The sequence below is a fragment of the Fundulus heteroclitus genome, chromosome 1 (assembly GCF_011125445.2).
Source record: "Fundulus heteroclitus isolate FHET01 chromosome 1, MU-UCD_Fhet_4.1, whole genome shotgun sequence".
Taxonomy (NCBI): domain Eukaryota; kingdom Metazoa; phylum Chordata; class Actinopteri; order Cyprinodontiformes; family Fundulidae; genus Fundulus; species Fundulus heteroclitus.
In genome coordinates, this window is record NC_046361.1 from 14,654,724 (window position 1) to 14,667,592 (window position 12,869).

The window sequence follows — 12,869 nt, forward strand, 5'->3', positions numbered from 1 at the left end:
CTCAAACAAGATTTGTTGCAGTATTTGGATGTAACGTCACAAAAAGTGACAAACAGCAAAGCACCCCGTGTTACAACCACACTCCCAGACAAGGCAACCATCAGAGAAAACACATTTCTCATGTCACGAGCGTCCGATCCCTCATTGCGGCAAGGCTGCATTGACTCATTTACACATCGGTTAGAAATGCAACTAGACAATTTTTGTATCACCAAACCCGCAGAAGCAGAACTGACATCTATATTATTACCAATCCCTGATACAGCTCCTCTTAAGCCCTTAAAAGGGCTTTTGAGTGATGTGTGGCCAGATTAATTAGTGTAATTAAGAGCAAACCCATCACATTAGTCCCCATACGTGTCAGATCAGAGGCCTGGCACGCTAACAAGCATCTTCCGTGGCCTCGTTAGCCATGCTTACACAATAACATCGTTGTTGGCTCACCAGAGAAGGTACACTGTTACAGAAGAGCTGCAGTCCAGCTCATTAAACCCCCTGGTGAAAGAAAAAAAAAAAGCAGCTAATTGCCAATTTATGAAAAGCAGACAGCTCTCCCCATTTCTTTATAGTACATGCTGTTGATCCAAAACGAAAATGTAATTGCTGGGAAATGTTATAATGTCAGCCTTGGGGTCTAGAAGCTTCACTTAGAAATTACTCATCACCACTGTTCATACCTCTTTTTTGCTGCTTTTATTGTCCACGCGCCGTAAGTTGCTTTTCACCTTCAGGAACTCGGCTGATTGAGGCTCTTGAGGGGGCTGGGGCGCCGGGTAGCTCGGAGCGGCGGGGGGCTCTGAGGGAGCTTGAGGGGGAGGCGGGGGAGGGTACGCTGGAGGAGGTGGAGGGTTGGGCCCAGCGCCGACCGTTTTCTGCTCCCCGTTGGCCGTGTCAGCGCTGGTGTCAGGGTTCAGCATGTCCATGTAGGCCTGCATGTCGGAGATGGCCGACTCTGGTGCCCCTGTGATGCAGACAGTGCATAAGGCGATGGCGGTCTCACAAGAACACAGCGGGAAAGAAACGGTACACGGCTGGCTCTTAATTTGCACACAAGGTTGGTTCTCTGAGATCTGATTTCCTCGTCTTAGTAAACAGTTTAAAACATGAATGAGAACTATCCGCGGACACGCCACCAGGGTGCAGCACCTGTATACGAAGCGCCTGAGACAGTCCCAAGTGAAGCGAACTGTAAATAACTCGGTGCTTTTAGTGAATGCAGGCATAACGAATGAAGGCAAGAATCTGACAGTAACATTATGAAACAATAAATAAACAGCAGCTATCGCTCTGCTGTTTAAATCGTCACAGACCTTGATGTGCAACTGTGTTTAGCTGGGTGGGTGGGCCTCGAGACGTCGTAAGGCTGCTTCTCTTCTCCCCAGTGCTGGACTGGCTGGAGTTGGCAGAGTCGTAGTTGGACAGCGAGCTGGACGGGGAGCCGATGTCGAAGTGCGCTGCCTGGCTGGCGGGGGGCATGGTGGTGTTCGGGGAGGACAGGCCCGAGTCCGGCTGCTTGGACTCAAGCTCCGTCGAGGGGTCTCGGGACAAAACCCGATGCTCCACGCTCTGTCGCGGAGGTTATGAAAGAAGTCATCGCTGTGGGGTGCTGTTCAAAAATACTGTCCCATTCCAACCCCCAAACTTTAATGCATGTAGTTGAGATTGCATGCGACAGACCGACACAAAGTAGAGCATCGTTGTAAAGTGGAAGAACGCACGTCTAAAGAGTGAATTATTCAACTACTCTTTGCAAAACAGCTCAATCAATGAGCTCGACATTCAGCTCCATCCATCTTCTCATCAACTCCAACACACCTTCCTGTCCCTGTCAGATAAAATCATTTCCACAGCACCATGCTGCCGTCACCAGGCTTCACAGTTAAGATCATGGGTTAAAGGTGATGTGCAGAGTTAGTTTTCTGCCACAGAGGAAGCTTGGGTCCACTGGATTGTATTTTCCCGTATCAGATTAAGAGTTGTTGAACACCATGCATCATTTTGGTTACACTTTATTTGAAGGGGTGTACAAAAGACTGACATTACACTGTCATAAACATGACATAACACCTGTTATGAACATAAATGACTCTTTATGAATGTTTAGGACTGTTGTCATTAATTGTCATTCGGTAAATTATGACGCTATTAAAGCAAAGTTGACATTGTTTAAAATGTCTTTGTTATGACAAATCCTTAATTTAGCCTAATCCCAAATCAAGCCCTAAATTTAACCTTGTTTCTGTTAATGTCAAGTTGTCATAACAAAGACATGTTAAACAATGCCAACTTTGCTTTCCTAAACATTCATAAAGAGTCATTTATGTTCATAACAGGTGTTATGTCATGTTTATGACAGTGTAATGTCAGTCTTATGTAAACCCCTTCAAATAAAGTGTAACCCATCATTTTTCCTCTAATTCACAACTATTCCCTGTTTTGTGTTGGTCTGTCACGTAAAATCCCAACAGCAATAACATGACAAAACACATGTAAAAATTAAGCTGTAAAAGAAATCGACAAAACTTTAACAGCTCAACATTATTCTTTTAATTGGCAGCTTGTTGTCATTAAGTCCTATTTTACCAGACAGAAGAATTCTCAGTATGAATTATCCATATGTTCAGACATCACTTCATAAACCCTATTACCTCCCTCCCCCTGGTGAATTAAATGAGGAGAAACGCGTTGTGAGTTTAATTACGGCGCAGTAATGAAACTTCTCACAGCTGATCAGGACGGCTCTGGGGCTTTTGTCCTTTCCCAAAGTGCTCGCCTCATGTGGCGTCCCGTCCCCCGCGGCAAAGAGCAGAAGACAAAGGAGTTATGTCTCCCCAGCACCAGCATGGTTATAATTACTCTGCACTCTCTGGGACTTTAATTTGCTAGTTATGCAGGATGCTGTAAGTCAAACTTTAGTAATTAGCTGAAAAAATCTGGAATACAGTCAGTTCAGCGAAAGCTGCCTGGTATAGCAGGTAAAATGTGTGTTTCTTTCAGATGTCAGGTTTCTGTTTCTCTAGGAACAACCAGATAAAACAAAGCGTCAGGTTTTAGTGTTATACTATTATTTATATGGAAGCATCTGGGACGTATTTGTTTGTTGTGGCATCAGACTTTTTCAGTTTTTTTTTACTTTGGTTCTACCTAAAGTGTAGCTCCCATTAGGGGATCCTCGTTTTGCCAAACAACCATCAATGCAAAACCTGAAAAAACAGCGCAATAAATCTTGTAGGAAATCAGCTGCTCCTCAGACTGTCAAGATAGGAATAAGATTTAGAAACAATCTGAATGCAGAATGCATGTAACTGAGTTAAATGTAACAATCTGTGAAAGTGCCGGGCTTGCCTGAGTTACCCCTCTGCGTTGCTGGGCCGGCCGTCACATGCACCCTCAGCCTTATGTAACACCAGCGTTCTCCCTGCACTGCCTCATTCACCGCGTATTAGTCGGCTAAAAAAAGCCCGGTTTTAGTGAATGAAGGTTAGTGAAATGTTGAGGAAACTTAGCAAGAAACAAAGCACACTCCTCAACTTTTATTTTATTGTGTTTGGCTCAGTTAACATTACTGAGCCGTCGTCAGTCCAGAGACTGGTACGGTACAATTAAAGGCATCGATTTTTGTCAAAATGTTTACTGAAAATATATATATATATATTATATTTGGACCTACACAGGTCCAAATATAATCAGTTCAATTTAAAAATAGTTTATTTTATTAACACCAAAGGGATTAAATGTTGTTTTAACTCATATTATAGGGGGTTGCTTCAACGGGTTGTAGATGCAGATGGCTTCAGGCAAGAAGGATCTCCTGTCAGGTCTGTCTTACAGCACATCTGGAGACGCCTCAGACCGAAGACACTGTTGTTGTACGACAGCCTGAGGAAGAGAATGCTTAGGATTGTCCCTGATGCTCTTCATTTTATAAAGAATCCTTTGTGAAATCATCTCCAGAGGTTCTAGAGGAGTCTTTCAGAATAGAGCCAGCTTGCTTTATAAGCTTGTTGAGTTTTTTTTTAAGTGAATTGCTCTGATGCTGCTGCCCCAACAGATGATGGCAGAGGAGATCACCGTGAATGTAAATAAGACATCATCTGCCCATTCCTATTTCTTTTTGTATTTTTATTCTTATTTTTCTCTTTTTCTTCGATCCACTGTATATATGAAGATACACTGTATATAACTGATGCCCCTTTCCGACTTTTGCACCTTCTTCTGATTATTGACTAACGAGCCGATGTGGCAAGTGAATTTCTCCAATGTGAGATCAATAAAGCCTATCTTATCTTATCTTATCTTATCTTATCTTATCTTATCTTATCTTATCTTATCTTATCTTATCACACACTATGCAACACACTTATAGAGGATCTGCAGCATCTTGCTGCAAACCCTGAAGGACCTAAGCTTCCTCAGGAAGTCCAGTCCCCTTCAGAGGTGCCTCCAAAAATTTTGGGCCCCATGACATAAATCCTCCCAAAAGCTCATAAATATATTTATAAAATGTATTTTTTGGGCCTTGGAATTGTCCCAAGTTTTAGGAGCTTATAGTTTAGCTTATAGTTTCAATGTAAGGATAATCATCTACCTAAGCGTGCTACCACCGCTGATAGTTGTTGTAATTTTCTTTTCTAAAGTATGTTTATTTAACAATCTAACGTTTAACCTTATTACAAACCTCTCTTCCGCCACAAAGGACTGACTCAACGATTACCTCACAGCTTGGCTCTGTTCACCAGAGGATCGGAGTTCAGGATTCACGGCAGTAAGCCTCGTAAGCCAGACATCTTACCATGTTCTCCACTGTGCGCAGGTACTTGGCACACTGGGAGTGGCCGTTGTATTCGGCCAGGTCCGCCGCTGTGAAGCCGTCCCGGTCCCGTATGCCCAGGTCCACCCCATTTACCACAAGAATCTGACAGCACTGCCGAGCAGAAAGAGGACAGATCAGTCAGAGATGAGGAGGAGAAACGTAAAGCTTTAGTGTTTCAGTCAGTCTGGATTACTGATGACAAACTAATCTATGTAATTACCTTTGCGGTAATTGGTTTTGCACAAACACAGGGAGCAGTTTAAAGTACTAAATGTGCTGAACCATAACAAGTTTTGTTTTGCCATTTTAAATGTAGAAACATCAGAAACTTAACCATAGAGCAAAAAGTCCAAATCCACTGAAAGGTTAATAGTAATGTAACACATGAAGGTCACATGACCTCTCTCCTCTTTCTAGTTTTTAGCCCTTTTCACTAACAACTAATTACACTTCAAAGTAATTGATCCAATCACATTTGCCCATACATGAAATTCTGAATTCAGGAATCTCAGAAAATAAAACCGTACTCAATGATTCTCAACAATGAATGATTCCAACAATATATAAAAGAATAAGAAATCTAAACATCAGAAACAGAAGGAAATATTTCATATATGAGTACCAGTTGTTCGTGGCATCTGGTAATCAACAACTGACCTCTCCTCAACAGGCGGGACAGTTCATGAGGTAAGTATTTAAACATAGGAGACCATAATTTAGTAAATATCTCCTCGTTTTGTCCTAAAGCGGCTCATATTCTCTCATGAGGGACGATTCTAAATACTTCCGTGTACTACAGTGTGACAGTAAGTGGTTTATCTTTCATCCAATATCTTTACAAGCCAGCAGAAGAAATTTATTACATAAGTTATAGTGTGATGGAGCAAACATACTTTCCTTTAGGGAAGACCCAGAATAAAAAAACAACAACAACAACAACAACAATAGGGTGTTTCTTGACCTGGACCTTGAAGATGCCATTAAGCTCTTGAGATTTAGCATCCCAGAACCTTTTAATTAATTTACAGCTCTACAACTGATAGTAAATAGTGTCAATTTCTTTCTGACATTTTGTACATAAAGGTGATACATAGGCAGCCATTTTATGGAAAAATGTTTAGAGTGAAATAAAAGAAGTGCAGAATTTTATACTGAGTTTTCCTTAACCCCTTACAGGTAAAGGTCGACCTAAATATGGCTTCTTCCCAGTCATTATCTCCCGTTTTCATTTTAGATTTGTAATATCGTAAACATGAGCCCGCAGCAATGAGTAAAAAGCAGAAACAAGGTGAGCCCCGCTTCTTCAGGTCAAAAGAAAATTTGCCAAGTTGTCATACAGGTGACAGGTGCTGCTCGTAAAGAGCCAATCAAGACCTGGATAAAGGGGAGCCGGTTGGTTAACTCTTATAGAGTGGTGAACAGGCCTCTTCGTGCACACCTTGAAGAACCTAGATTCCTCTGTTTCTCACTACTCCCTGTCGTCTCCTCGTAGATTCAAAGCCCTCGCTCTTCTGGACTCCCTCTGCTGTTGCCTACTGGTTCCAGTCCTCGCTTCCAGGTCAGCATTGTCCTCCTCCGTGATTTCCTGTCATCGCAGTTCCCGAGAAAGCTTCACCTTCGCCAGCCTGTCCATCCTCCAACGTTCTACTGCAAGGAAGAACGTTCCCAACACTGCTGCCGCCAACCTCTGCTTTGAGACACACTTACCCCCTCCTTGCAATACTTCTTCACCCCCTGCCACACTTTCCAATAAATCTGAACTGTCACCTGGGACTAGCTGCTTATGAGTCTCCGGAAACCATGACAGATTCAAAGTAAGCGTGTCACTGTCTCCATAAAAAAAAAAAAATGGGCGTGGCAAGCCCAGTCATTGAACAATATATTAGGAAAGCTATTTGTTGATGAGCTAAAAAGATCTTTGCCAGTCCTGTTTATGTATTATGACATAAAGGATTTTTATTAACCAAGCAACACAATAACATCCCATTATTGGTTAAATGTTGCTACGGTTTTGGTTTAAAGACTCTATCACATTATTGGCAAGTTATCAGCTCCATTTGCTAGTGGCAGGTATTATATTAGTAGTTGTTACTACATTACCAATTCCTACAACTTGTCTTTAAGCTGTCAATGTCCGATAATTTTATTAAGGCAGTTTACAAATAAGGCACAACATAAATATTCATTCACTTGAACTTTTTCGCATTTTGTCAAATTACAAGCTACAACCCTTTATGTATTAAACTGAACTTTTAAGTGACTAAACCAAAGCAAAATAGCTGACAGTTGTCAATTGGAAGGAATGTCTTAAATTGTTTCAGAAAGTTTTCAAATAGAAATCCAACAAGGGTGGAAATTCATATCATTTCTTCATCCACATCATATCCACTCAGTCATGTCCCCAGTCTTTTGGGGCTGTATTCCAACCAGCTTTGCACATTAAGAGACTGCAACTGGTTTGGAAACAACTAGAGCTTTGCACCATGCCTCCTGCTAGCCAGAGTTTTGATACAATATCTCAATTTATTTAGGCATTGAGTACGCCATACTATTACATGAAAATGCCATGGGTGGTTGTCCTGCTGGAAGGTGAACCTTCGCCCCACTTTAAGCCTGTTGCACCCACTAACTAACCTGACAACAGCCAGACGCATGTCGCTCCACCTAGCTCCACTCACATCCATCTGGGACACCGCCATAGGAATTGCCTTTATTGAAGGCTGGGCCTTATCAAACATTCTTGCATATGATTGGATAAGCCACTTGTCTGTCATCTTTATCGACGTGCTATTTCAACCACTCACACCGAAGCTAGCCCGTGACGCTGATGATAGCGACGCAGAAAAAATAAAAAAAAATTTATGTGTTTGCGGCTCTAGTGGCACGCGTTTTATTGACAGTGAGCTGACAGGAAGAGGGGGGAAGACAGGCGGCAAAGCGCCGCGGGTCGGAGTCGATCCCGGGCCGACCGCGTTAAGGACTAAAGGCCTCCTAACATGGTTCGCGCTAACTGCTAACCGCTAACCGCTCCAGGGCGCTTTCGCGTCTGCAGCCCCGGAAAACAAAACTTGCCAAATCCGGTCGGGAGAAGGGCGAAAACATGGTTTCCACCAACAAAAGCCTTCAGAGCCGTTCTCTGATGTTCTTTTAATGAAACAATATTAGGTAGATTGGACAATACGGAAGAAATAGCAGCATCAATGTTAACGCTTGCTTCCTCGACGAGCCGCCATTGCTATCAAAACAGTCTCACGTTACGGTTGCTTCTCCACTACGTCACATCTATGAAACTCCAGTCCTGCGTCCTGATTGGCCAGACCATAAAATTGGTTGGAGAAATCACTTTCTATGGAGATGTCCCAGATGTATGTGAGTGGAGGTAGGCGGAGCGAGACATGCATCTGGCTGGTGTCAGGTTACCCACTAACAGGCTTTCTTCCATGATTTATCCTGTATTTAGCTCCATATATCTTTCCAGCAGCTGTCACCAGCTTCCCCTCCTTGGTGAATAAAATTATCCCCACAGCATGATGCTGCCAGCACCACGTGTCACCCAGGGGACGGCGTGTTCAGGGTCACGGGCGCAGTTGCTGTGGACCTTACATGGCTTAAAGGCCATATGAAACCTTTTCTCTCCAATTCACAGCGAGAAGCCTCGCTGCGCTGGTCCATCTCATAAAATACACGGGTTACTCACTGTAACCTGTTTTTTGACTATAACGTGACAAAATGTGAAACTGTTCACGGAGTGTAAACGCTTTTGAAAGCGCAGTCGATTCCTGTGGCGTTTCGTCTGAGCTTGACCAGATTCTGCCACAGCAAAACTGTTAGTCAAAACAGCAGGTTAGAGGGGAGGTGAAAACCATATACCAGAGGCAAGTCATTCAAAACAGATGGGATGTAAAATCCAGCATGGATGAGTGAGCACCGAGAATAACAAACTCCTCTTTATAAACCCTGACTATCGTTTCCATTAGTATCTCTCCAAACGTGTCCCCTGTGACAGCCTCTTTTTTTTATTGCGATTATTAGAAAAATTAGCAAAGCCTAAACGTTTTAAAATACTCCAACTCCTGATTGCCCCACCTCCAGTTCACCATTCTCCGCAGCATCGTGGAGGGGGGTCCCGCCCCAGTTGTCGGTGACGATCTCTCCGCCGTGCAGCAGCAGCCAGCTGAGCACCTTCGCATGGCCGCGGCTGGCTGCAAAGTGCATGGCCGTGGCGCCGTCGCCATCCCTGTCTGCCAGGCTGACGTCCGTGAAACTCATCTACAGGGTGACAGGAGAGGAACACAAAATAAATGGGAAAACTCGTTTTTTTCCAACTAAGACATGCTGGGTTGTCAGTGGTTGATGAGGATCTAATGAATGCATCAACGCACCAGCCAGACGATGACGGTGTTGTGGCCCATCTGAGCAGCAGCGTGCAGAGGCGTCATCCTGTCGTTGGCTCTGATGCCCGGATCTGCCCCGCAGTCCTTGACCAGGTATTGGACAACCTCCAGATGGCCCTCCTGGCAGGCCAGGTAGAGTGGCGTGGCACCGTTCTTAGTTTGGGAGTTGACAACACTGCGGGTAAACAAAACCACAGGGCTTGAGAACCGGGGATACAATGAAAATAAACCTGATTACCGCTGCTATATTTAAACTACAATGAGCGCTCAAGCCCGTCATCAAAGAGGTATTAGAAAGGTTTGTCTGACACTCCATGTTAAAGCGGTTAAAAGAGATACATGACAAACTGCAGTAGGTTTGTGTTGAAGCCATATAAACATGTAAAGAAATAAGCTGGGATTTTACTAAATTCTGGAGTTTTAAACACTACATGCAAAAAAAACATTGACTGAGAAGTGTGACATGCATTTCTATTTAGCTTCCTTGATTTAATTCTTTATAGAACCACCTTTCATTGCAGCTGTAAGCAGCAACGCATGAATGTGATTTGAAGCAAATCCTTGCATTGTTGCTCCGGCATCCTCTTTAGGCCAATGGAAGTCACTGCTTCACCTGGACAGTGAACATCAGCACCAGTCTCAAGTCCTTAGGAGTGTAAATGGACTGAATTTCATGCACCATAACGCGGATCAATCGAGCACATTGACATGCGACTGGAGGAAGTTTGAATTGAACCGTCAACTTTAAGATTCAGATTACCAAACAACTACTCTGTTTTCTGGTTGCAATCACCCTGAGTGGGTTTCATAGCCGGGATGCTTCCGTCCATTTTGGTCTTACTAGACCAGGACTCGTCTTCCACATGCTCGCTTTGTAGAAAACCGGAAACATGACGTCTTATGGGTCTAGCCAACCTCTCTGGCCTTCACACGGGGGGATTCTTTTTATTATTGGGGGACCTTTGAAAGCAGTAAGTTGCACTGGAGTTTATGAAGGATTATCAGAGCAAACTATTTCTAGACTTGTATTTGTGAAATGTTTTGTAAACCATGCCTGATGGCTGCATTTACAGCCACACGGATGCGGTAACAAATACCATTTCTGTAATTTCGTTTCTTTGTCATATAGGGTTTCATTTACAGAGCCATTTCATTAGTTGGAATTTATTTATCACCATTACACTGTATTTCAAAATTAGTGTGCACATTTTGGTTTACCCTGTTTTGTTATAACTCTGTTTAACTTATCTTCTGAGTGGTTTAGTTTCTCTAGTCCCTTGTCTGAGGAACCAGCAGGTGGCCGAGGGGCTGAGCTGATTTGGGCCATACCACATCAGTGCTATGGTGGAAAATGGGGTTTTGCTTTATTTGTTTTAGTTAGGGTTGTGTATGTTTTGCCCATGTGTTTCTTTTGTGGATTAATCAGCCACCGTTTAAGTTCCTCTTGGTCTCCTCAAGGCAGGTCAGTTTGTTTTGAGTTAGTTCTGTTACTAGTTATTTTGAGTAGTTTTGTTCCTTTGACCTCTTTTCTGGATCCATTTTTGTACTTGTTATATTTCATCCTTTTTGGGTTAAATAAAAGAACCCTGTTTTTTTTTTTTAAATACACCTGTGCCTGACTGTCCTTATTGCTCGATCCATCACACCATGTATCATTATTCCTTCCACTTTACAATTATGTGCCGCTTTCTGTTGGTCTTTCACACAAAGTTCAGATAAAATCTGCTTGTATCATGGCAAACTTTAAAAGAGGTTAAGGGATATGAATACATTTGCAAAGTATTGGTATCAGAGCTTTTGGATATGAGGTCCATCCTGGCTGACATGATTTGTGCACATTTAAGGCTGGTTTGTGTCCCTGGTTGTCAGGACTAAAGGTCTTAAACCACATTTTATTTAAATATGCAACAACTTGAAGGGTAATGAGAAAATTGTGCTTTCTTGTCGTTCCAGCAGTTCTGTGCGTTCCAGACGGAAACCTAGCTGGAAAAAGGCTTTTCAACATGCATTCACCTATTTTTAGCATCAGCTTTAGACGACTACACACGCTCTGACCGTAAGAGCAAATCACCTTTTGTCTGTTCGTAACAGCAGACAAGCAGGCATGCCCGATCGAATCTCACTCACTGTTTTATTTTTTTTTTCCAAACGACCTAGCGCCGCTCTTAAAGCAAAACTTGATCCTCACATCTCTTCTCGTCCCAGATATTCTCCGTGGCAGCGGGAGGTCACGGAGTAAACGCGCGCTTCCCAGCTAAATCCCATAAGGTCGTACTTTATTTGGACTCTGACAAATGAGCAACGAGTCTCCTAAGAGGATTATCAGCCCGCTAGCTTTGCCTGACTTGCGATGTGCCTAGGTAAGAGTTGTGGAACCGAGCTGTTAACATGCACAGGAAAGCTAAAGGGCTGTGTTGCCTTTATAAGATTGGGCTCATTAAAGCTTATGCAGGTTTTGTTGAAGCATGCCAAACTAGTTCTTTTTATGATCAACTAGGTTTACTCTGAGGCACAGGAATCACCAAGATGTGCTGTCTCTCAGACAAAAACAAACATCGCAGGCCTCTTCGAATGATTAAGTGAAAAGTCCCAAGTGAAAACAATTAGATGATAAATATTTCAGCACAGGAGGAAGTCTTTTTTTTTTTTCTTCTGCCATCAGGAAGTGAGCAAGTTAATGAATCTTTCATTGGTGTAACTAAAGTGGGCTTCGCTCACCTGCTCATGCTTTTCCTAGAAGGAGAACCGTTTGTTTCTTTAATTAATCCTATTCAGAAAACTTCACCGTAGACTGTGCTAAAGGTCGCACACTAAAACATCCAGGGAACATACTCCTCAAAGTGGAGAGGCTTAGAAAGTAATCAGGTGCTTCTGGAGGACGGGTGTAGATTTCAAAGGGTCAGGAGAGAGGTTAGTCTATTCTCTGACGCAGGGAACGCCACTTCGCCATATAGAAAACATCACACACAGTCAGAGACATATGATATATTTCCATTTCGGCTCCAGTGAGCGTTTTACCTCGGTGATTAGTCCGTCCTCAGCACCTTTCCTTTCCACAGTAACAAAGAGCAAGGTTATCTTCATTACAAGTAATGTAATTGATGTCCTACTAATGGCCTCTTGGCTAATGAAGGCTTTTGACATGCTCAGCGTTTTCCCATTTTTAAATAATGAAGATTGATGTAGGAAAAAGAGCACGTTCTTAAGCAACGTGTCCCTCTTACATGTGCATGTTTTATTGGTTATAAAGGGGAAAAAAGCATTTTAACTACTGTGTGAATAAAGACAGAAAAGTGTCAATTTAAAAAGATTTTTGATGGAGTCCTAAGTCAGCCATCTGCTTTATTGATATTCTGAAAGTAAATTGACAAAAATCGGATTCTCCTGATGATTTTTTTTCACTCCAATAATAATAAAACAATACATGGAAAGTTTGGCATTTTTAGGATGGGATTGTGTGGGGTCGTCTTTAGCAGTCAGTATCTTAGAAATCGGAAATGTGTCGAAATGACCTCAGTTAGAAAAATTTAAAATTTTTGACCAAAGTCAAATAAACAAGCTGGAGCGGAGCCAGTTTTAGTTTAAACATATTGACAAAAATAACCGTTTTCCTTGCTGTTGGTGCGTGAAAGGACAGCAGACTGGCTTCAATAAGGCTTTAA

General features: G+C 42.7%; 1 protein-coding gene across 6 annotated transcripts in view; it reads right to left on the reverse strand.

The window, feature by feature from the left end:
- espn (espin) overlaps window positions 1–12,869 on the reverse strand; it is a 64,542-nt gene that overhangs the window by 36,189 nt on the left and 15,484 nt on the right. For all 6 annotated transcript variants that reach the window (XM_036136022.1, XM_036135999.1, XM_036136010.1 and 3 more), the window contains exons 3-7: window positions 9,196–9,382; window positions 8,900–9,082; window positions 4,793–4,924; window positions 1,311–1,566; window positions 678–961 (exon numbers count right to left, since the gene is read on the reverse strand). In XM_036136022.1, coding sequence (XP_035991915.1) covers window positions 678–961; window positions 1,311–1,566; window positions 4,793–4,924; window positions 8,900–9,082; window positions 9,196–9,382 — 1,042 coding nt within the window. The remainder of the gene's footprint in view (window positions 1–677; window positions 962–1,310; window positions 1,567–4,792; window positions 4,925–8,899; window positions 9,083–9,195; window positions 9,383–12,869) is intronic.